This window comes from Sinohyriopsis cumingii, chromosome 15, assembly GCF_028554795.1.
Source record: "Sinohyriopsis cumingii isolate HCF-2022 chromosome 15, ASM2855479v2, whole genome shotgun sequence".
Classification (NCBI taxonomy): domain Eukaryota; kingdom Metazoa; phylum Mollusca; class Bivalvia; order Unionida; family Unionidae; genus Sinohyriopsis; species Sinohyriopsis cumingii.
In genome coordinates this window covers 120,259,782-120,272,600 of record NC_142975.1, presented here as the reverse complement: position 1 = coordinate 120,272,600, position 12,819 = coordinate 120,259,782, and the positions used below count along the sequence as shown (strand labels likewise).

The 12,819-nt window shown below is 35.4% G+C and overlaps 1 protein-coding gene across 7 annotated transcripts; it reads right to left on the bottom strand.

The window, feature by feature from the left end:
• Positions 1-311: 311 nt before the first annotated feature.
• LOC149782599 (uncharacterized) lies at positions 312-7,273 on the bottom strand. 7 transcript variants are annotated; one of them, XM_089934071.1, is made up of 3 exons: positions 7,060-7,273; positions 6,688-6,787; positions 312-1,088 (listed from the first exon to the last, which is right to left on the bottom strand). In XM_089934071.1, the coding sequence occupies exon 3, from the start codon at positions 1,063-1,065 to the stop codon at positions 502-504; it is 564 nt and encodes a 187-aa protein (XP_089790197.1). In that variant the 5' UTR covers positions 1,066-1,088; positions 6,688-6,787; positions 7,060-7,273; the 3' UTR covers positions 312-501. The 7 variants fall into 7 exon arrangements, with proteins under 7 accessions (XP_089790197.1, XP_089790200.1, XP_089790199.1 ...); XM_089934074.1 differs by having other exon boundaries at positions 7,241-7,259; XM_089934073.1 differs by having other exon boundaries at positions 7,191-7,209.
• Between the last annotated feature and the right edge of the window lie 5,546 nt (positions 7,274-12,819).

Sequence of the window (12,819 nt, the reverse complement as noted above, 5' to 3'; positions counted from 1 at the left end):
ATTACAATGTATATAACTGTGACACTAATTACAATGTACAATATAACAGTGACACTGCAGACTTTCTCCCCATCCATTACAATATACATGTTCCCCCTCTATTCTAGTGATATTTGGGTTACAGTATTATTTTTCCCTTGGACATTACTTATGTCTGGAGTTTTTTAGGAGATGTAGATTTTGGCAATTATGTCCAGAAAGGCATATAAATGGATTGAATTTGGATAGTTTTGTTTTAGTGATTGCAGATACAGGGAGGCAAAGATACAGAAGGTGATACATTTTGATGAGACAGATAAAGTGTTAAAACCTTGTCCACTGCTAAAGAATTGCTTTAATATGTTATTACAGAACAGTTCATTAACTGAAAACACTAAACAAAGGTATCAGATTATCTCAAGGCAGAAATCTTTGCTTTAATAATAAGAATGTCTGGCCTGTAATACATCTCTTACATTAAGAATGTATTTATGATGAACACAAGCTGTTCAGTTTTTTTCACTACAAGGCCATGGAAAACAAGACATTTCCAATAACCAATGCATAATGAAGTAAATCCACCCTCTGAATGCCTGCAAACTCACCACTGGACCCTATAACTAATCCAGAAATAATGTATACAATGCAGGCAGCTACACCAAACAAATTAATGTTCATCAAACAAACAGCTAGAATTGATAAAATTGCAAGTCCACTGGCAGCTTGTGTTAGGTCTTCACGGTTCTTGGTTGGTAAAAACGCTGCCGATGCCACAACAGTGGCTGAGAAAACCATGGTTATGATCCCCAATGTACCAAACCTATAGTGTGTACAAAATGAATAAGCTACTAGTGGCATCCCTAATGCTGTAGCAAGCCATGAAAGAAATTTGTGGGCATGAAATACAGGTGTCCCATTTGGACGGTGCATTGCAAAACGAACAACCCCAACAGATGCTGCAAGAGCCTGAATGCCAAGACCCACAGATGCCAATATAACTGATCGGTGGTACCAGTTGTACAGAACATATACTATGGACAGGACCAAGGCAAAGTCAGAAATTGAGGTACTCAGTTGTTGAGACATGTCTTCCTGGTGTTTCAAATCCCCTGCAAAGAAAAACACTCACAATTAGTGTTAAGACTTGACAAAAAAGTTATATATATGTACTGATGCCATATTACAATTAAGACTAGGGTAACAATAAAAGTTTTGGTTCCATTTGGTACCTACTTTTTATTATAAGCCCACCATAAAGCTGAATATATAATTACAATGATGTGTCCTTGCCCATCCATTTATCACTAAGTCTATCCATATAATTACCATTCTATGTTCTTGTCCAGCCATCTGTCGGTCTATAAATATAACTACAATGTTACGTTCTTGTTCATCCATTTATCACTAAGTCTATCCAATGATGATATTAATGTTTCCTTGCTGTAACTCGAGTATTGTTTCACATACCTACATCAAACTTTGCTGGTTGGTTGCCATATACAAGGGAAAATATCCAAATGATATTGTTTGGTCAAAAGGTCAAATATCAATGTCACCTTTATATCAGACGGTACAATGGTTTCATGTTCATTATCTAGTTCCACTTGACACACCTTCATGAAACGAAGCAGATGAGTTGGTCTATTTGATATTAGAGAAAACTATTGATAAAAATGAGAGTCAAATGTCAAATTTACCATGATCTTAGAAAGCTGAATGCTTTCCTTGATAACTTTAGTTCTACTAAATATATCTTCACCAAATCCTGCAAACATTGTACTCTTTATGACACCAAGAGAAAAAAATTGTTTGATTTGAACATTGTATAGGCAACTTAAGTAGATCATTTCCTTCATATTTAAATTTAGAAGGAATCCAGCATTTAAATGTTTGTTTCAGAAAGTATTCCAAACATCTATCAGCCATCAGCCCTGTAACATTGTGTTTGGTACTGATATGGTTTATAACAACAATCTATCACTGCCATCATACCTGAACTCTGAATCACAGTGGCATATTTGTGGGTTGATGCTGACATAATGGTTTAGATTCACACAATACCAAAGCTCTCTGTAGTGAGAGTCCCTGGATCCAAGGCCTCTAGTTTCTTTTTCTGGACTTTCAATTTTCAAATCTGCTCTTTAGTTTTCCATATACTGGACACTCAGTTGTGGGCAAACATGGCTATGGACCTCCATTTTTGAAATCCTAAAAATAACTCTTGATACAAACACACCACTCTCCATTAAAATTGGGTCATAATGACCTAGTTTTGCTCCACTGGTTTATATCCACTTTGGTGTTGCACCTTGGGGAAGCTGTTAAAGAGACATTTTAACTACCCTACCCCAACTATAATGATGAAAATATGTGGGATGGGTACACTGAGAGTGACACTGGCAGTCTGGGGTGGAAGAATTCCTCTGGCTTTACTCACAATCACTGCCATCACTTGCACATGCAGTTTCATTGACCTACATGTGAAATATCTGAAAAATTTACCTACACATAGAATAAACTTGCTAATGATGTGTAAAAGAATGCTGTTGTTGTTGTTGATGTTGGGGCTTAATGCCATATTTCAACACACAATAGGCTATACAAGGCAGCCAGTATAACTGGTGGAGGAAGAACCTCATAGAGTGCTTTCGACCAACTGGCTACCCGAGGCTCCTATCAAACAAATTATGTCGCATGCAATTCCTTATTAAATATCATGATGAACCAGTTGTGAAACAGTATCAATGGGCAAAGTCAGAATTTTCTGCTTGGCTGAACATCTGTACCAGTTTTCAAAATTTGGGTGCACAGCCATTAACATGTATCAACTGGCTAAATTATTACATGCATGGTCCAAAAACAACATGAACTGTGCATGAGTAAATCCAAATTAATTTTCAATCACGGCAGTGAAAGTTTAATTGATCTAAGAAAGCACATTAGTAGACTCTCTCCAGCAAGACTGTTGGAAATTTATAAATTATCTATAGCATCAGCACAATGCAACTTGAAGTGAGAAATAGTCTTAATATCCTAATCTATTATGATGTTGTATCACCATGCTATCAAACAAAGCAAGGTCTTAATACACTAGATCTCTCACAATGCTTCAGCCTTACTCTAGATCCAACAAAACATGGTCAAAATAGACTAGTTCTATACAAAAGCTTCAACCATATTCTATATCAAACAAAAAAAGGTTTTAATGCACTGCTGTAAATTAGCAAATACAACACATGAATTATTCAAGTATTTCCCTACCACACACGTACCCAGTTGGGTATATGTCCATATCTTACACGATTTGAATTTAACTCATATTACTATGTAGTAATATTTTAAAAGACTTCTTGTTTTTTTAAAAAAACAATGCACCTAGTTTAAGATAGTAAACAAGTCTAATGTTGGTTATACAGTTAAGTTTTACATTTCAGCTAAATTTTTGAAAGTTTAAAGACGATATAATAACAACAAGATCTGATCAACATAATAAAATCAGCATTATCAGTTGAATTACTAATTTATGAAGAGCAGCAATGTTGCTGTGTTTACTAAAACCTAAAACTGACATAGATGGGTCTGATTCATTGTTGCTGTCGTAATCAGATTTGGAGCTACCATAGACAAGCTGACTTCAGGTAGAATTTCACATTTGTGTAGTTCATGTCATCTGGCAATGATTTAAGGGTTGGTGACTATTTTATTGATTTTGAATTACTGGTAATGAATAGGCATGACCTTGGTCCTGCATTTGACAAAGGCAGCATGTGGTGTCATCATGGAATGTTTGAGACAGTTTCAAGGTGAGGAAACGAATTATGAATTGACCATGTTTGGTTCAAACAACCTCTGCTGTGGTTCATTTGTAAACAGAAAGGACGATTCACCAAACCCTAGAATTTTGTACTATGTTCATATTGAAAGAAGACAACACAGATTATGGTTCTTTATTATTCTTGATGAAAACCTGCATGAGTAATCTGTAGTTTACACAGAATAAAAAAATGTGGCTAATACATGAGTGCACGTTATACTAGAATGCGTGTTATATTCGCTAATTTATGGCAGCTCTATCACAATGCTTTAACCATACACTTTATCAAACAAAGCAAGATCTAAATAGGTTCTCTCACAATGCTTCAACCATAATCTAGATCCAACAAAACAAGGTCTAAATATACTAGTCAAATCACAACGCTTCAACCAAACTCTAGATATGTATAAAAATATTTTGGCTACAGAATATGTCAATAACTGAGGGTATACAAGAAAATGCCTGGACTTAAAACATATTAAAAATGTATCCATTAAATCTATGTCACCAATGTCTCTAATAAAATATAAATGTATATAAAAAAGCCCTGGACATAAAACATAATAACAATGTATCCATTATGATCACCACTGTCATTAATAAAATATAAAAGCATAAAAGAAAATACCAGGACATAAAACATAATAAAAATGTATCCATTAAAACAAGGTCATTACTGTCAATAATAAAGTATAATGTTTCAAATCAACAAAACTAATAGAAATAACCTGCATAATATATATCCTAACCACCTGAGATAACATTACATGTACACCAGCGTCAATTTTATTTGGAACATACTACAATGATTCACATGCGTTATAGTTTGACGTTTTCATGTAAACACACCTGATCTTTGTATTCTTTGGTAGTTAATGATTATCATGTAAACACACCTGATCTTTGTATACTTTGGTAGTCACATTCAATGGCCAATATCTGACAAGGTTAGCTGGTATATAAATCAGTAAATAGCTGTAAATGACTGACAGTCTGAAATGTATGGAGTCCATGCCCAAAATCTTGTTTATTACCTAACCCACTGTGGGAAACACAACTGTTATGCAGTTTTACTTTTTCTATTCCTCACCGGGCTGAGTTGTCTTTACAGATCACTCATACGTCTCACTTTATTCCATCTGTACAAGTTTGAGTTGCATTTCAAAGTGGCTATGTGATAAATCTAGGTAAATGATCCTTTCTCCACCAAATATACTTGCAGCCATGTATAGCCGCCTATCAGGTGTTGAAAAATTGCAGTAAACCCCACAAAATCAAACTTATTCTATAATTATATTCTGAACTTATAACTTTCATTCTGGTGAAAGAAATGAATTGACAAGTTTAACTTTATTTTGATGATTTGACTGTGACCTTCTAATTTGATTATTTTGAAACGTATCAATTGTTCTGCATATCATCTTAGTCTTTACCAACTCTTGTTTTCTGACATCACTGAGAGAACAAATGTAAAGCAGCAAGTTAACCTTGCATACATCTGACAGAACTAACAAGTCAGCAACGGTCAAATCAGATTTCAAAGATTTGGTCTAAAGTTCTGAATTTAAAAGAGACAGTTGTTACATGAGAATAGCAAATTGTTGATCATGTCTCCTGTTTTCAGCTTTATTATCCCAATGAGGATCCAAGGTAGGGTCACTGTGAGTAGTTTTCGTCCATTTTGGCTGTATGTATGAGAAGTTTTGTGAAATTTCCAAGTCAAAGAACATTATTTTGACTAGCTTTGAAAAATTATATGCTACCGTAAACAGATTATGCTCACCTACAAAGTTGGCAAACAATGTCTGGGCAAGTATCTATATTTTATGCTCATTCCATGAAATTGGTTTTCTGTCATCAGTCATATGAGGAAAAAAAGGGCAGAGAACAACTTGTTGGCCTACAAATGCTTTGTGTATTGACATACTGATACAATATATACAACAAATTGATAAATACACTAGTCCTACAATGTAAGACGTATCGCATTATTTATGTTTTGGTGCTAAAGAGAAAAGAACAATAAAAAATATGATATACGTCTTAAGTTGTAGGACTAATATATACACTACCTTTGGGTGAAATTCAACACAAACAAATCCCAGCTGGAATATGACAGCATAGATGGCCTCTTGGTCCGGGTTTCCTCTGACCCTTGTCATCCCATTTTTGGTATTTGGATATTTATGTTAGGGTGCTGGTGTCGTCGAATTCCAACTTTTCATTAGGCAGTGGGCTCTGACCCTACACCCGAACATAAACGTCCAAATATACAAAAATGGGGTGGCAAGAGTCAGAGTAGTCCTACATGTAAGACGAAGCATATGTTGATTTTGTTTAGGCCTCTTTACGCAAGTATTATTACCGTCGCAGTAAAGAAACTTCATACTAAACCTTGCGTTATTTGGTAAAGACTGTGCATTCTATTATAGCAGAATTGCGTTTTGTCAATCAAGAACTACGAAAACCGTGAGAACACAAAATAATCTTATCTGTGTTATATTTATGTTACAGATAAGGTGATTTCGTGTTCTCACAGATTTCCTAGTGCTTTATTAGTATTACTAAAACGTCATACTGTACAGTATATTTATAGCACTGATAAGATGTTTTCGTGTTCTCATATATTTCGTCGTACTTTATTGATAAAACGTAACCCTCGTGTGATTCTATTCTAAGGATGATCATAAGCTCTTATTAGTCCTACATGTAAGACATAGCTCATTTTGATTTTGTTTAGGTGCTGACGCCCAAAACATAAATATCAGCGTCAGATCTTACTGGTAGGACTAAGGCTCTTCCCAGCATCAAATGATGACGCAGATCGAAAGTAATACAATAAATAACCAAATAAATAAAATAAAATTTGAAAAAAAAAAATGAAATTGGACCACCTGGACTATTTTTCTGCGAAACAATCCACGTCTCTCGTTAGATTCAGTGAGTCTAGATCCTGTCCCACTCGCTCATTTATTTTGCAGCGATATAAGGAACCTGTAATTAATAATGACACAGGTCGAGCTCTTGCAATTTGTTCTTATTTTACTTTTTGTACTTTGTTTGAAACTATTATGAATAATTTAAAATATATAGTTTGATTCCGATTTTTTCTTTGAATTAGTAAGTGATGTTTGTAATGTTCATGTTACTGTCTGTATATTTAATTACTTTTTGAACATTCTTAAGATTAAAATCAAATGCATCTAAAACCGGTGAGGATATAAAATAATCCCACCATAATCTACATTACAGAATCGTATATTTACAATGCTGTCGGGCATTTCTGCGCACTTAAGGTTTCCGTCTCCAATATTGAAGCAAAAGTCATACCGAATTCGACCGATTGACGAAAATAAAATACAACAATGTTTGTCATTTGAAAAGAGGCAATTATCACCAGAATATTTTGTTCAAAATAATATTAATTTTGGACAAAGCGGATACAACCCCAGTGTTTTTCCGACTCGCGATTAGTCTGGTTCCCTGCTTAGTGTGCTCCCTGCGTTGCACTCCACTATATTAAGAAGTATACTTAGTATAGCGGAGTGCACTGCAGGGAGCATACTAAGCAGGAAACCAGACCAGACTCGCAATATGTCGGACTATTCTGTGCACAGCATTGAAAAGATGTAATATTTATTAATCGGGCAATATAAATGAAATGCATTACTTTGGTCTGTTTTTGTCAGCATTTCAGAGGTTTATAGCTAGTTTTACAAAAATAATCGTAATAATGCCAATAAATGGCACGATATATTAAGCAAACACAACCGATCTTGTAAAAAGTTAGTAAATTTCAACATTTTATAAATAAAATAATCAATTATGTGGAAGAGAAACAACATTGAATAAGATGTAATATGTTTACAACGTCTTGCTGATAAGGAAAAATTGCTAAAGAATTTAGAAACAGACTATAAGCCGGTGAATGTCTTGAGAATGTATGTTGTAGCGGCAAGTGGACACGTTGGGTAGCAGACGATTTTGTACGTGTGGGACAACTTCTTGCAAAAATGGAAACTTGGATTGAAATGCAGTATTGTTTTAAGGCATACATTTCTGTCGTTTATATAACGTTTATTTGTATAATTCTAAAAGATACACAGTAACTTGGATTTTCTGGGTTACCGGTTCAAGAAGGACATGGAGGGTGTCTTTATGTTGACACTTAGAAATCACATTTGCATAAGCATTTCAAGTCGAAATGCCGGATATTTGTGTACACTTTATGAATATCACTTTTCTTAATTAAATTGCGATCATTATTTCTTGATAAAAAAAATGGATGTTTGACCCAAAATAACACGTGATGACGTGTTTACAGAAAAGACGTATCGTTGCGCAGAATTACTAGACGCGCAGAATTGGCCGACATGGTGGTAAATGGAATAATTTTTGTCACGCTGTTCAAAACTACATGGCTGACTTTTTATCAATAAAGTACGACTGAATCTCTGAAAACACGGAATCGCCTTATCTGTGCTATAATGTTTTGAAACTGATGGTGTTGACTACGCAAACCTAGAATTTCAACTGCAAACTCAAAATTATGTCCTACTATATTTACTAAATAGTATCGGAACAGCGGCTTGAGATTATCCGGCCAATTCCGGTTCCTCATCCCGAAAAATCCTACTATATACCCCCTGACTTTCCCCCACATGTTTGTGATTGTACCCACGTGAGCTCTGAAGCAAAGGTACTACGAGGAACCTCTGTGAGCTCGCAAACAAACATTTAAAAGGAAAAATGCGTCCTTGTTGAATAATAGCAGAGATTTTTCTCTTCTTAGCTGAGTCGATGTTGGTTTAATATAATCGACGGGGAATGTGACCGGCGTTGTTTTTGTCGGTCAACTCTACTTCATTGTAGGACTCACGGTACTAATTCAACTCCAATGGTAAACATACGGAAACACTATCATATTCAAAATTCAATAACTTAAAATTTATGGGTGCTGATAATGACACCTATAATTCTTCATGCACATCTAACCTTGGTGCAAGCTTATGTGTGGAGAACACCACATGACCCGCGGCACTTTGTTTACATACATGTGCATGAAACACGTGTTATTGGTTCTGCACCAAATGAATCAGGTGCTACTTTCAGTATTGAGTACTCCTGAGTCAAGCCTGTAAAAATGCTAAAATTGCATCAGTAGAAATTTGTCAATATTTTTTTTACATTACATACAGGATAAGCTCTCAAAAGATATTTTTCCTAAAATTTTAATTTTCATTATTAACCAATTATGGACCACCAAACCTGTAAATACTTTATTATTTCTTCACCCATTTCTAGACTGGTTCACAGTTCTTCCGTATAATTAGTACCGTGTGTCCTGTATTATGTATACCTATATTATGTGTATTATATTTCATGATTAAAGTTAGTAAGGGTTATTTAGTTAATTATATTTTAAATAATACATTTCTTACCAATCCTAAATTCGCACTGATAGATCAGACATGTATCAAGTACGTAGATTCGTTTGTAAAGTTCCAAGTGTGAGTTGTACGTGTTCAAGTAAACAATCCTGCGATCCATCCAACAAGGACAAGAATTCTTAAAAAGTACTGGTTGATCTCATTTCTGATCAGTTAATATTTGATTGTTGTTTATTCTGGAAAGAATACGCGTCTTTCATTTCCCTCTGTATTGCGCATTAGCATTGTATGTAAGAGAAAGATTGTGTAGAACTGAGATTCTTAGTAACTCTACCCGTCCTGAGAGTTATTCATTCATATTGAAGGAATTAATTAATCTATTTTTAATAATTTTTGAAAATACAGTGCTCGAATTATTTCAGATAAATCGGAATAATAGCTGTCACAGAAATATTTTAAATTCAATTGAAAGCTATTTGGATATTTATATCTGTAGCGGAATTACAGTGTATTCATTTAACGACATTTTGGTATAATATCATAGTGATTCTTCTGTACTGTTGACACAACAGTACAATACAGGACATTAATCGGAATACATTTGTTACTCATTGTGATTACTCTATACTTTGGGAATTGATATAACATTTAGAGACTTTAGGATTTCATCCACCAATCATGGATGTTATTTTTAGTTATTTCACTTTGTGTTTTAGGGAAATAAATTATATTTACAATTATACAATGCTCGTTGGTTATCGTTCTTTCTTAGTTCTTATTTTATGACCAAAAAGTCATAACAAGAGTTGTATAAACAATTTCTGCGACCGGGTGTTTTCACGCGTCAATACAGTTGTTCCAAGATGACCTTGACTTGTTATTTGCACAACGGGAATATCCCAATGATAGATTTTTTATTTGGCCCTTGACAAGAATATATTTGACCCCATACGATGGTCTGCTAACGTTATTCTCACATAGATGATGATTGAAAAGCGGGATGAAATCGTCATCCCCTTTCAGCTGGCCAAACACACCATCGATTAATACCGTAACATCGGCATCATGTGGCTGTTCAAAATCCATAATATTTACGTAGTAATAAATATTAAACACAAACACCAAACCTGGTTAGCTCTACATCAGTACCGCTGTGGGCCCCTGTGTTGTAGCATCCGTAAATGTTAAGAAACATTTTGTTTGCTATTAAACGTACGCTCTGAGTGACAGTGCTAATGCTTGCGAGGTTGGGCTGCTTCAGCGAGTGCATGCGGCGCCTTAACAACAAAATTTCCATATACCGGGCCATCCATCCGAGTTTGTATTGGTAGTGTTGGATAAAACAGCGGTAGACGACTCTGCCGTCGAGTGGCAGAGCCACCATGTAACTAATCAGTACAAGCCCGTGGGAATCAAAATACAAAGATGTTAAGGTGTTACCACGTATGCAAAACAATGTCTCCGATATCCTGCCGTTGAATCCAGGTTAATGATTCCGGTTTCCCACATGCGAGAGATCAGGGTTCTGCATTGGTGCCCGCACATAGAGGCAAGGGAATTTCTTCTCTAAACACGTTTCGACCTACATCCGTAAAACTTATTGGCTGACCATTACATACGTGATACCCCATCCCCAGGATAATTTTGGAGGTTACCCTTGTGGCTCTGAGTTCATTTCGCAGAAAGACACAATCGCGAGTAAACTAAGAAAGGTCGAAGGCGATGCCCTTTTCGACTAGTCCCAGGTAATCGAAGACCTTTGACTGAAGTATTTTGTGAATCGTCCCAGGTAATCGAAGACCTTCATTTTTAAACGGCAGAGAAACGCAATGCGGTATCTCACATCATTTCTCAAAGCAATCTCAAAGGCGGTTCTGACGGCCCTTAATGCAGCTTTTTGCAACTGGTAGGTGAAGACACCAACATAATTTGGAATCGCCGGGAGAAATGGTAATATTCCATCGTTTGTTTTGCATTTGCATTAACTCCAACTTGATAACATTGATGTCACTGAGGTGTTCTTATCTTTGGCTTATTATAATTTGTTAGGCTGTTTTGGAGTTAGCCACACATCGAATCGCATCGTTGTACGGGCTAATGTGAGTTATGTTTGGCTCAAAAAATAACATTGTGTACATCTCTATAAGACCAGAATGGATGACTAACAGGAATCGCACTGAAAACAGCAGTCTCCGCGTGAATTTGTTTTAGAGCTGCGCAAATCCAAAGTTGAAATTATCATGGGCATCAGAAAATACGGGTTGTAGTGTCTGAATTATTTCGAAGTTGCATACAGGGGATGACTGGCTCCATCCTTGATAAACATCATAGATGGGTCAACGGATCTCGCGTAATCGTCACTGAATCTATCGAGTCCTATATAAATCGTCGTGGCAATGTCAGCAGTGTCGAGAATTGCTTCAATTTCCTTTCGTTGACGGAATAACGTGCGCTATTGAACAACGCCATATTGCCGTTTTTCACAAACCTTATCTTGGTACCAACTGTGTAATTATCACTTTTGTCGGCTCTTACAAGTTTCCCTCGAGTACTAAGAAATCCTCACACGGAAGAACAAATCTCGATGCTTCTTGCACTTGTAATTTGTATTGTTTGTTGACTTTTTTAAATGATTATATCTTATGTGTATCTCTATTTCGTAACTGACCTTATTTCAAAATCAAGTTAATCGTCTACATGAATAGTGACATTTATTTTGTAACGAATAGAATACATAGCTAATATTTCTCTATGATTATAAATTAAATAATCATATCATTATTAATTGTAAGCATTTTTACTTCAGTTTGATTCCAACCTGCGAAAATTCCAAACAAAATACCCATTTCCCATTAAGTTAACAGATTATTTCCAAAAAATGGTAATTGCGATCTAGGTCAAATGGAGGGGTATACAAACTTATTAACTCAAGGATTACTCATTATTGCCTTAATATCTGAAGCAGAATACATTTTTACTGTTGTGATCTGGGTTTTATATAGGTTGGTTTATTTATTCATATTATTTTTCTCTGGAACTACAAAGTGCTCAGTACTATTATTGGATAAAACATTAATTTGGAATTATAATGAATTCAGACATGGTCATTTTGGGTAAAAGTATTGTGATACATCTCATGACTGTTAACACATCACTACATTCTATGTCATTCTCACATTGGCATAATCTAAACTAAAGGCACATCAACACATTCAGTATTGAAATTCATTTGGAACACACTGGAATTTAGTTGGAACTTCGTACATTTGGACATGTAATAAAACGTTTTATGACTACTTGAGATATAATTTACAATACTATAAGTTCTTTTTAAATTTTCGCTTTGTATTCTAAACAATGCTGACTAGATAGTATTGATAGGTGGGAAAGTTAATAGAAGTCATCGGCTTAATGGAAAGTGTGGAGCAGTCCTGTGTAAGATGAAAGAATTGGAGTATTACTCCCACAGGAGGCGCTTGAAAAGGGAGGTGACATCGCTAAAAATTGATGAGAATAATGTGAGAGGATTCATGGAAGAAGAGGTGGAGAAGATTAAGAGAACGTGGGCGGAGGAGACATCGGAGCAACGGAGCAAGATAAAATGGATAGGGAATTTCAGCGCCTCAAATACAACTG